This window comes from Chrysochloris asiatica, unplaced genomic scaffold, assembly GCF_000296735.1.
Source record: "Chrysochloris asiatica unplaced genomic scaffold, ChrAsi1.0 scaffold00211, whole genome shotgun sequence".
Lineage (NCBI taxonomy): Eukaryota > Metazoa > Chordata > Mammalia > Afrosoricida > Chrysochloridae > Chrysochloris > Chrysochloris asiatica.
The window spans coordinates 1,781,978-1,794,124 of NW_006408729.1; the positions used below are offsets into that span (position 1 = coordinate 1,781,978).

Consider the following 12,147-nt stretch of genomic DNA (forward strand, 5'->3'; position numbering starts at 1 on the left):
ATAAAGCCTATGATGGTTGATGGATGATTGCAAACACACCAAAACTTTTGTCAATGATTTTTTAATCATTTGTTCATACTGCTGTGATTCAACACTGTTAGAATATTTCTGTGATAATACTCAGTAGTCAAGTACTGTATGGTACACATCCATTCTCTATAGGATTAATCTTTGGATTTTTCCCTCCCTGTTGGCTTCAAAGGGCACAATGGTTTGAATCTTAGAGGTTGCATGTTCTTCTTCTACCTTTCTGTTTTTAAAAATGAATGCCACAAAGTTACCCTTTATGCATCAGAGTAGAATTATGCGACATAGGATTTTCATTGGTTGATTTCTTGGAAACATATCACTAGGACTTTTTTCTGAGGCATATTTGGGTGGACTCAAAATAGCTGAGTGAGTTAACTATATGCACCACCCAGGAACTCCTTTCCATCTTTGTTGTTGTTAAGTGCCATGGAGTTGGTTCCTACTCATAGTGAACCTAAATGAGTTTTCCAAAGAACTGCTGGTGAGTTTGAACCTTGGTCCCATGGGTCAAGTTGACCTTGTGGTCCAGTGCTTATCCTACAGTGCCACATCAGGACTCCTTCTGTCTTTAGCCTTCTGTTTAAATCGGGACTACTGGTGTAGCACTGTAGGATAAGCGCTGAACTGTCAGCGACAAGGTTGGAAGTTCAAACCCACCAGCTGCTCCTTGGAAACCCTATACAGGATCGCTATGAGTTGGAGTTGATTCAAGGATACTTAACAACAAAAACAATGTGAAAATAATAGATACAGTTCTATTTTCTGAATGTCAATTAAGGTAGTGTATGTGTTACATATCCATGTAATATTTAATTTAAAACAAACTCTTGAGTTACCTAGATAGAGAATCAAATTTTTTGTCATTGAAATTAGGAATCAAACCCAGATTTTTTTCTGTCACAGTGGCTAGAACACTAGCCCTGGGACTGACTTCCCAGAAAAACGAATTGCATTTTAATGTTTCTAGTGAGATTGATGTGGTCCAGTAGAAAGGGACTGGATTTAGACGTTAAGTCAGGAGTCACAAATGCACCATTTGAATTTGTAGCTAGTAGAGGAGCTCTGGTAGCGTAGTGGTTACGAATCGGGCTGCGAATCTCAAGATCAGCAGTTCGAAACTACCAGCTATTCCACAGGAGAAAGATGAGGCTTTCTGCTCCTGAAAAGATTTACAGCCTCAGAAACCCTGTATAGGGTTGCTATAGTTGGAACTGACACCACAGCACAGTGCCTGGTGTGGCACTGTGGGATAATGCGCTGGACTGCAAGGTGAGTTTTAACAGCAAGGTCAGACGTTCAAGCTCACCAGCCTCTCCTTGGAAACCCTATACAGAGTTGCTGTGAGTTGGAACTGACTCACAGTGCACCACCACCATCACCACCATGAGTTGGAACTGACTGTACAGCACTTAACAACAATCGGCCCTCCTTTCTAATACACATAGAAAGATTATGTCCAGAGAGATCTTTAAGTTCAGAGAGTAACTATTGTGTTGTTCAATATAATTTGCTTTTGAAAAATAAACATACAACTTCGTAATTAGATTTTATTTTTGTCAATTAAACTGCTACATGAATTGAGATATTATATATAGTTTTACTTATCTCTTGATGTGAAACAATTTACCCTAAAATTTAGCTTAAAACAACACTTATTATCCTGGTTTAGCGGCGTGTCTCTGGCTCCAGCTCTCTCCTGAAACTATAGTCAGCTAGGGCTGGGCTGCTTTCCTCTCAAGGCTAGACTAGGGTTAAAAGTCAGTTTCCAAGCTCATTCACATGGTTGGTTATTGACCGGCCTCAGAAGATTGGCATCCAAGTTCCTTTACATGGGCCTCTCCATAGGGCTGCCTTACAGCCAAAGTAGAGTAGACAGACAAAGTCTTTTATGACCTAATTTTGGAAGTTACTCCCACCTATCACTTCTGCTGTATTCTACTGGTTAGAAGTGATATAATATGTCTAATGCATATTTAAATATAAGGGATTGTACAAGGTCATAAAGACTAAGAGGGTATCACTGGGGAGCATCTTAGAGACTATGTATGAAAAAATCTAAGTAATATAATGATATAATGTTTTTAAAGAAAAGACATTTCCTGCTTAAATTTTGTGATACTCAGAATATATCTTCCCCCCACCCCTTGATATTGTAGGAGCAGTGTTCCTTTAGCTGGGACTGGGGGCCTTCATTTCCTACCCAGGGAATCTGGAAAGATGTTAGAATCGAAGCCTATAATATTTGTAATCTGAACTACTTCACATTTTCCCCTATATATGGTAAGATAAGAGGTATGGTTTCTTTTTTCTTTTTGAGCGTCCCCCTTATTATAAAAATTGGGTTTACAATTTGAATTAATAGACATACATTAGAGGTGAGGTTTTTATTTTTAAATTTTGTGACACATTCAGTTTACAAAAGTGGAAAATATAATATATGCTGCTGTGATTTTTTAAAGAGCTTTTATTATGAATTAAGTGATAGTTTACATTGCAGAAAGTTGGTTTTGCACTCAACCAATCATACTTTGCTTCATTGCAATGATTACAATCCCCTCCATGCACCATCGGCAAACTGCTTTTTCAGTTGAAGGAATAATTCACTAAAAAGGCACATTGAAGAAAAACCTCAGAACTCTCACAAATGTCAATGAATCTGTTAAATGCTGGTTGATTTCTTTGCATAGCACAGTGCTTAGAAAAGAAACATTGAATATGTATTTGGGCCTTAATGAGCTACACATCAATGGGGGTCACAAGAGAAGATGCAATCACTAAGCAATACAGACTGTGCATTCGTCTTCTAGGATGAGAGCCACAGTTGTTCAGAAAATCAAGGTCAGTGAGGAATGGAGAAGTTAGGAAAATCTAGGGCGTCAGTGCAGGCAAATGGGGCCTTAATGGATAATGCACAATGCTCAGCCCAATTATGCACAGGATTGAGGAGATGAAATCAGTAAGAAAGAATGTGGTGTGTCGGTATAAGAATTCTGTTATCATTAGGCCTCTATTCCCCCTAGATTGCCATTCAGTTGAGCCAAATCTGTATATTCTAAAGGCAGATGACAAAAGCAAATCACAGATGGCTAGTAATTGAGAAGGTTATTTGGTGCTGTTGGTATTTTTAAACACTGTTAAAAAGACATTAAGAGATCTGAATTCAATTGCATATATAAATGTGGCTGAATATATAGTTCTCTAATATAGCGTTTTTCAAACTATTCTGAAGAATTGTAACCTGAACTGAGGATTTTGGGTGCTAAAATCGTATAATGGTTTATTCTTCCCCATCCTCCCACTCCTACCCAAAAGTTTTCTCAGGTATATGTGAAGACTCCTGTTGTGGCACTGTAGGATCAGCACTGGACTGAGAACCACTGGATTTGTGGTTCAAATCCAACAGCTGCTACTTGGAAACACTGCACAGGGTCCAACTTAATGGCACTTAACAAACAAACAAAAAAATGTATTTTATTTGCTTGGAAGCTTAATCATTATTTTAGGTTTTAGTTTGCAAATATTACTATGGATTCCAGGTATCTGGAAAAATTTAAATCACAGTGTTGTAGTTTAATAGAAAATTAAGTATGAAGCTAAGCATTCTTCCTGAATATATGAGTTTATCTGTGATGCTGTAGGACTGGACCACAGGGTTGGTTAGAACTGCCAGGCCTGTGATTCAAACCCACCAGTCACTCCTTGGAAACCCTATATAGGGTTGCTATGAGTCAGAACTGACTTCATGGCACTAAACAACATGCATAAGCCCTGGACTTCTAACTGCAAGGTTAGCAGTTCAAACTCACCAGCTGCTCCTTGGAAACTCTACACAGGGTCACTGTGAATTGAAACCGACATGATGATATTTAACAACAACAATGATAAGTGAATTTTATTTAATAAAATAAATAGAAATGATGTTTAAATTTTGCATGGAAAAAGTCAAAAATCCCACTTCTCAAGTCAATGCAATTTATAAAATCTACTCGCCTCTATTTCACATGTGTTAGCAAGCTACCCATGTGGCATTTCTTTCTTTGACCTTACCCCCCTGTAGTTAGGTCAGACTTTACAAGTTTAAGGGCACAGTCATCCAGATCACCAAATTTTTCCAAAACCCCAAATGGGACTCTTCAGACTACCCTTACTTTGGACCTGTAGGCTACAAATTGGGGGTTTCCCCTCTATCTTTTCAGGATGCCAGTTGTAAGCTTGAAAGTCACCAGGACTTTTAAAATCACTGACCTATTTACTACAAATTTGAGGGTTCTCTCTGCCCTCCTTGAAGAACTCTAGTGGTGCAGTGGTTATGCACTTGGCTGCTATTTGAAAGCTCAGTGTTTTGAACACACTAGCTGTTCCACGAGAGAAAGATGTGGCCGCCTGCTTCTGCACAGACTTATAGCCTTATAAGGTGGATGGAATAAGATTCCCAATCAAATCCTCATAGGACAGCCCTGGCTATCCTCAAAGAATTAGCAGATGCAATGTCATGATGGAAAAAAATTTCTCCATGCAAATTATCTGGATTTTTTCTCAGCAATGTATTTTTTCAGTTTTCTTAAACTTCTTCATAATAAACCTTGTATCCTTTGAGAAAACCTATCAAGATTACCCCTGAAGACTAGGTGCTAGCGGCCAGAAGCCAGGATTGCAGAATGTGCTTTTCGGTTGTTTAAAATTATTATATATTCCTGATTTTTTCTGTGTATATCCCACATCCCACACCCCAAAATAAGAGGGAATGGAAACAAATGTTGTTGAATTATGATGCACAGAGGAGATTGCAATCATTGCAATGAAACAATGGTATAAAGCCGATGTTCTCCCATGTAAATTATCACTCAGTTCACAGTAAAAATGTTAAAAAAAACAACTAAGTTTCAGACAACTTGAAAATACAAAATACCAAACCAAGGACAACCAATGTCCATATAGAAGTTTGTTTACTTTTGTTAATGTATAGTAATTTTAATAAGTTATACTAGCTTTTAGTATAATTTATTAAAATTACTATATATTAACAAAAGTCCTGGTGTGGCACTGTGGGCTAATGTGTCAGACTGCAAAATCATTTGAACTGCAAGGTTGGTGGTTCAAACTCACCAGCTGCTCCTTCGAAACCTTATACAATGTCGGTATGGGTCAGAATCGACTCAACAGCACCTAACAATAACAACAATAGCTAGCTTTTAAAAAAATAATATTACCCCTCAAATCAATCATCTTACCTTCTGAACAAACCTCTCTGCCTTGAATTTAACTGGCCCAGTGCATCCCCTTGGAAGCCACTGTTTTGATTGGACGTTTATTTTGGAAGGCACCTTAATGAGACTTAGATTAGTGTATTACTGAGAAAATTTGTCTGTACCCATCCACTGATTGCAGAGACATGTTTAAATATGTTTTGTTTGGAATAAACCCATGTATGTATAAACTGAAACCATAATAGCAATACTTTTAGACTTGTCCAGAAATGCAGGTGTGTATGTAAGTGTGTGAGAGAGAAACAGACATGCAGAACCATAGATTCATTTATTAATAATTTTCTCTGTAGTTGTTAGCTACCATTGAGTTGGCCCTGCCTTATGATGACTCCATGCACAAAGGAACTAAATGTTGTCCAGTCTTGTGCCATTGTCACGATTGGTTGGGGATTGGGTTGTTGTGATCCATGTGTTTATTGACTGATTTTTTTTTTTTTTTTGGATGTAGATTGTCAGGCTTTTCTTCCCCATTCATCTTAATTTGCAAGCTCTGCTGAAACTGGTGCAAAATCATAGGGATGCAAAAGCCACTACTGACATATGGGTAGTGGCTATGCTTGAGGTTTATTAGTCAGAAATGAAGGTAAGAATTCTACCACTGACCCACCAATGTGCTACATATTTTCATATTTGTAACCCTACATGAATTGTTCACATTGGGCCCTAAAATTGATTGAGAGTGATGATTTACTAATTCTGTGAACTTTTAGTAAGGTTGTGGGAATATACTAAGTAAAAAAATATAAAAACCATACCCCTTATGGTTGAGTTGATTCCAAATCATAAGCAACCTGGCAAGACAGAGTAGAACTACCCTAGAGGGTTTCCAAGACTGTAATCTTTTAAAAAATTTTATTTAAAGTTTTTATTGCATCTACAGGGAAGTCCAGTTAATACCACTATTATTCAAATTTATGCACTGACCACTAAAACCAGTGAGGATGAAATAGAAGAATTCTACAAACTTCTTCAATCTGAAATTGATCAAACATGCAATCAAGATGTATTGATCATTACTGGTGATTGGAATGCAAAGGTTGGGAGCAAAGAGGAAGGATCAGTAGTTGGAAAATATGGCCTTGGGGGTAGAAATGATGCTGGAGAATGCATGATAGAATTCTGCAAAACCAATGATTTGTTCATTTCAAATATCTTCTTTAGACAGCATAAGAGATGACTATACACATGGACCTCACCGATGGAATACATAGAAATCAAATTGACTACATCTGCGGAAAGCGATGATAAAAAAGCTCCATATCATCAGTGAAAATAACGCCAGGGGCACACCGTGGAACAGACCATCAATTACTCATATGCAGATTCAAACTGAAGCTTAAGAAAATGAAAACAAGTCCACCAGAGCCAAAATACGACCTTGAATATATCCCACCTGAATTTAGAGACCATCTGAAGAACAGATTAGATACATTAATCACTAAAGACCGAAGACCAGAAGAGTTGTGGGATGACATCAAGAACATCATACATTAAGAGAGCAAAAAGTCATTAAAAAGACAAGAAAAAGGTCAAAATGGATGTCAGAAGAGATACTGAAACTTGCTCTTCAGCCTAGAAATGCTAAAGCAAATGGAAGAAATGAGGAGGTACAAGAGCTGAACAGAAAATTTCAAAGATCAGTCAAGAAGATAAAGCCAAATATTATGATAAAATGTGCAAAGAGCTGGAATCAGAAAATCAAAAAGGAAGAACACACTCAGCATTTCTCAAGCTAGGGGAACTGAAGAAAAAATTCAAGCCTCAACTTTTGTTATTGAAGGATTCTTTAGGCAAATTATTGAATGATACATAAAGCATCAAGAGAAGATGGAAGGAATATGCAGAGTCATTGTACCAAAAGGAAATGGTTCATGTTCAACCGTTTCAAGAGGTAGCATATGATCAAGAACCAATGATACTGAAGGAGGAAGTCTAAGGTGCGTTGAAGGAATTGGCAAAGAACAAGGCACCAGGAATTGATGGAATAATAATTGAAATCTTTCAAGAAAGTGAGGTAGCACAGGAGGCACTCACTCACCTCTGCCAAGAAATTTGGAAGACAACTATCTGGCCTACTGATTGGAAGAGATCCATATTTGTGCCCATTCAAAAGAGAGGTGACCCAACAGAATGCGGAAATCATCGGACAATCTCTTTGATATCTCAAGCTAATAAAGTTTTGCTAAAGGTAATACAGAAACGGCTAAAATCATACAATGACAGAGAACTTCCAGAGGTTCAAGTTGGATTCAGAAGAGGCCTTGGAATGAGGGATATCATTGCTGATGTCTGATGGATCTTGGCTCAAAGCAGAGAATATCAGAAAGATGTTTACCTGTGCTTTATTTGGCTACGTAAAGGCTTTCGATTGTGTGGATCAAGACAAGCTATGGACAACATTGAGAAGTATGAGTATTCTGGAACACTTAATTGTGCTCATGAAGAATCTGTACCTGGACCAAGAGGCAGTTGTTCGAACAGAACATGGGAACACTGAATGGTTTAAAATGAAAAAAGGTGTGCGTCAAGATTGTATTCTTTCACTATACTTATTCAACTTGTATGATGAGCAAATAATATGAGAAGCTGGGTTACAGGAAGAAAAATTTGGCATCAGGATTGCAGGAAGATTCATTAACAACCTGTGATATGCAGATGATACAACCTTGACTGCTGAAGGTGAAGAGGACTTAAAATATTTGCTGATGAAGATCAAAGAGCACAGCCTTCAGTATGGATTACATCTCAATGTAAAGAAAACAAAAATCCTCACCACTGGACCAATAAACAACATTCTTATCAACAAAGAAAAGATTGAAGTTGTCAAGGATTTCATTCTTCTTGGATCAACTATCAACAGTCTTGTAAGCAGCAGTCAAGAAATCAAATGAAGTCTTGCATTAGGCAAATCTGCTGCACAAGGTCTTTTTAAAGTGTTGAAGAACGAAGTTGTTAGCTTGAGGACTAAGGTCTGCCTGACCAACGCCACGGTGTTTTCATTAACCTCATATGCATACAAAATCTGGACAGTGAATAAGGAAGATCGTAGAAGAATTGATGCTTTTGATTTATGGTGTTGGAGGAGAATATTGAAAGTGCCATGGGCTGCCAAAAGAACCAATAGATCCATTTTGGAAGAAGTGCAGCCAGAGTGCTCCTTGGAGTCCCAGATGGCTAAACTTCGTCTCTCATACTTCGGACATAATTGTCATGAGGGACCAGTTGCTGGAGAAGGATATCATGTTTGGTAAGATGGAGGGTCAGAGAAAAACAGGAAGTCCCCCAATGAGATGGATTTTCCAAGTGGCAGCATCGATGGACTCAAGCATGGCAACAGTAGTGAGGTTGGCTCAGGATCGGGCAGTGTTTCGTTCTGCTGTGCATAATAAGGTCACTATGGGTAAGTACCTACTCGATGGCACCTAAAACAACAACAACAATTTTTTTCTCAGAAACATTTTCTGGCTCTGTATCTTGGTTATTTTTTTGAACCATTTTCTCTCGTTTCTTTGTGTGAACTAAAATAGTCTGTAGTCTCCAAGACTTTGTTGTTGTTATGTGCTGTGACGTTGGTTCCGACTCATAGCAACCTGTGCAGGGGTTCCGAGACTGTAAATCTTTACGGGAGCAGAAAGCCTCATCTTTCTTCCGCGAACAGCTGGTAGTTTCGAACTGCTGACTTTGCGGTTCACAGCTCAATTCATAACCACTATGCTACATTGTAGGGTTGTCATATTTGTAAAAACAAACAGTGCAGTTGTTGGATATGGAGGGGAGAATTCTCAGGTGGACTCCTGCAATTCAAGGGGCTCATGAGGTGGTTATAGAAGGGTTGTAACAGCAGAGTTCTTGGACTTATATTGAATTCCATTGGCCTCTATGTTATATATTTTCAAGGCACTCAATCCCACAGTAGTCTGTGAGGACCCATAATGGAGCTGATTTCACTGTTTGTTAGGACCACAAGATAGCTGGGGGCAGGGTGACTGGTTAAATGTTGATCTGGTGGCTCTATACGTTTTGTAGATCTAGAGTGCAACCTACCTGAGTCCAGGCACCAAACTGGCACACTAAATTGGCTCAGCTGGCCACTAACTCACTCTGGTGTGGCTTGCAACCATGTGGCTTTGAACTTCCAGAAAGCATGTTCTGCACTGGCGATGAATGAGGGTGGGAGCTGGGTACATCTCTGGGGATCAAGGGAGCATGGGGGAAAAAGAAGAAATTGCATCTTTCCTGCTCTGCCAGGCCTCTCTCTGCTGCCACATCTGCTCACAAGATGGTTGAGGTGTGTCTGGCTAGCTGGTCACCACTTAGTCTCTTTGTCTTGCTGTCTCCGCATGGCCTCTCCTTCCTACAAGCACTCCATCCACCTCTCTAACCTTTCTTCTGAAGTTCAGGTTGCCAGAATTTTCATCTGTCTGTTTTATCTTGTCTCTCATATCTTTGTTGTAGAGGGTGCATCTGCTTAGTTGACCACCTTGCTGAAAGTCTCCCAAAGAATATTTGTTTTATCATGAATAAAATAAAATAAAAAAAAGAATAAAAATGTTTCTTGATTTTTCACGACGTGATCTTATATAATATTTGTCCTTTTGTGATTAATTTCACTCAGCATAATATCCTCCAGCAGTCCTTGTGTAGCGCTATAGGATAAGCACTGGACTGCTAATCACAATATCAGTGATTCTAACCCACCAGGTGCTCCTTGGACAGCCTATGGTGGTGGTGGTGTGCCGTGGAGTCGGTTACAACTCATAGCAATGCTGTATAGGGTTTCTGAGGCTGTAAATCTTTATGGGAACACAAAACCTCATTTTTCTCTCATGGAACCACTGGTTGGTTGTTTCAAACAGCTGACTATGAGTTAGCAGCCTGACAAGTAACGGCTATCCTATACAGGGTTGATATGAGTCGGAGCCAATTCGTTGGCACTTAACCACAAAAACAACATTCTACAAGTTCATGTTATGAGGTGTTTTGCAAATTAAACATTTTTCTTCATCGTTGTGTAGTATTCCATAGTATGTGTGTACCAAAGTTTGTTTATCCATTCTTCCATCACTGAGCACCTTTAAGTTGTTTCCATCCTTTTACTATTATGAATAGTGCCATGATGAACATGGGTGTGCATGTATCTTCTTGTGTCGTGGCTGCTATTTCTTGAGGAAATAGCAAGCAAAGATAATGCTGGATCATATGGTATTGCTATTTCCAAATTTTTGAGGAAGCGCTATTTTCCACAGTGGTTGCACTATTTTACAGTCCCACTAGCAATGCTGTTGTTGTTGTTAAGTGCTGTTGAGTGGATTCTGACTCATAGTAACCCAATACACAACAGAATGAAATGCTGCCTGGTTCTGTCCCATTTTCACAATTTTTACGATTGAGCTCATTGCTGCTGTTACTGTACCAATCCATCTCACTGGGGGTTTTACTCTTTTGGCTGATCCTCCCCTTAACCCTTGCCAACATTTGCTGTTTTCTTTTTCAAATTTTGCTATTAATGCTGGGGAAAGATGATATCTCATTGCTGTTTTTATTTGTATATTTATAATCACTGTAAAAAATGAATGCAGCCATTGGAGAGAGGCAAGTCAACAATAAGATATTATCTCACCCCAGCATTAATAGCAAAGTTAAAAAAAAAAAAAAGAAAACAGCAAATGCTTGCAAGGGTGTGATGAGACTGGAACCCTCCAGTATGGCTGGTGCACTACTCTTCTGTCAGTTTGTTGTACTCTGGTGGCTTGCATGTTGCTGTGATCCTGGAAGCTCTTCTACCAGTTTTTAAAATACCAGAGGGTCTATCATGGTGGACAGGTTTCATTGGTGCTTTTAGACTAAGACTAGAAAGAAGGAAAGACAGACTACTTCTGAATGTTTAAACACTGAAAACTTTACAAATAACAATGGAACATTGTCTAATACAATGTTGAAAGAGGAAAACGTTAGGAATAGCACCAGAATATTGTCAGATATAGTATAAGAAGGTGAGCCTCTCAGATTGGAAGGCATTCAAAATACGACTGGGAAGAGCTGCCTCCTCAAAGCAGAGCTGACCAGGATGATGCTAATGGAGTAAAGCTTTGATGACCTTTATTTTCTGATGGGCACAATTCAAAAAGAAGAGAATACAGCTGTGAACATCCCTTAATAATTGGAACATGGAATGTATCAAGTATGAATCTAGGAAAATTGGAAATTGTAAAAAATTAAATGGGATGAATAAAAATCTATATCCTAGGCATTAGTTAGCTAAAATGTACTGGTATTTATAATTTTGAATCAGACAATCATATAGTTTGCTATGCTGGGAAAGACAAATTGAAGAGGAATGGCGTCACAGTCATTATCAAAAAGAACATTTCAAAATCTGTCTTGAAGTACAATGTTGTCTGTGATAGGATAGTATCCCTACACTTACAAGGAAGACCAGTTAATACCACTGCTATTCAAAACTATGCACCAAACTCTATAAGCAGTGTTGATGAAATTGAAGAATTCTACCAACTTCTTCAGAGTTCTGGTGTGGTGCTATAGGATAAGCACTGAACTGCTAGCCATAACATTGGTGGTTCAAACCCATCAGCTGCTTACTATGAGTCGGAACGGATGTGACAGCACTTAACAACAACAACAATTAATTTCTTCAATCTGAAATCGAACATGCAATCAAGATGTATTGATAATTACTGGTGATTGAAATGTGAATGTTGGAAACAAAGAGGAAGGATCAGTAGTTGGAAAATATGGTGATGGAAATGATGTTTGAGATCACATGATAGAATTTTTCAAGTACAATGACTTCTTTATTGCAAATACCTTTTTTTTTTTTTTTTTAGTTTTT

General features: G+C 38.5%; 1 protein-coding gene across 1 annotated transcript in view; it reads left to right on the forward strand.

Annotated features, from left to right (window-relative positions):
• Positions 1-12,147, forward strand: part of MANBA (mannosidase, beta A, lysosomal) — a 224,978-nt gene that overhangs the window by 51,466 nt on the left and 161,365 nt on the right. The window contains exon 5 of the mRNA XM_006872718.1: positions 2,187-2,310. Within this exon, the coding sequence (XP_006872780.1) occupies positions 2,187-2,310 (124 nt within the window). The remainder of the gene's footprint in view (positions 1-2,186; positions 2,311-12,147) is intronic.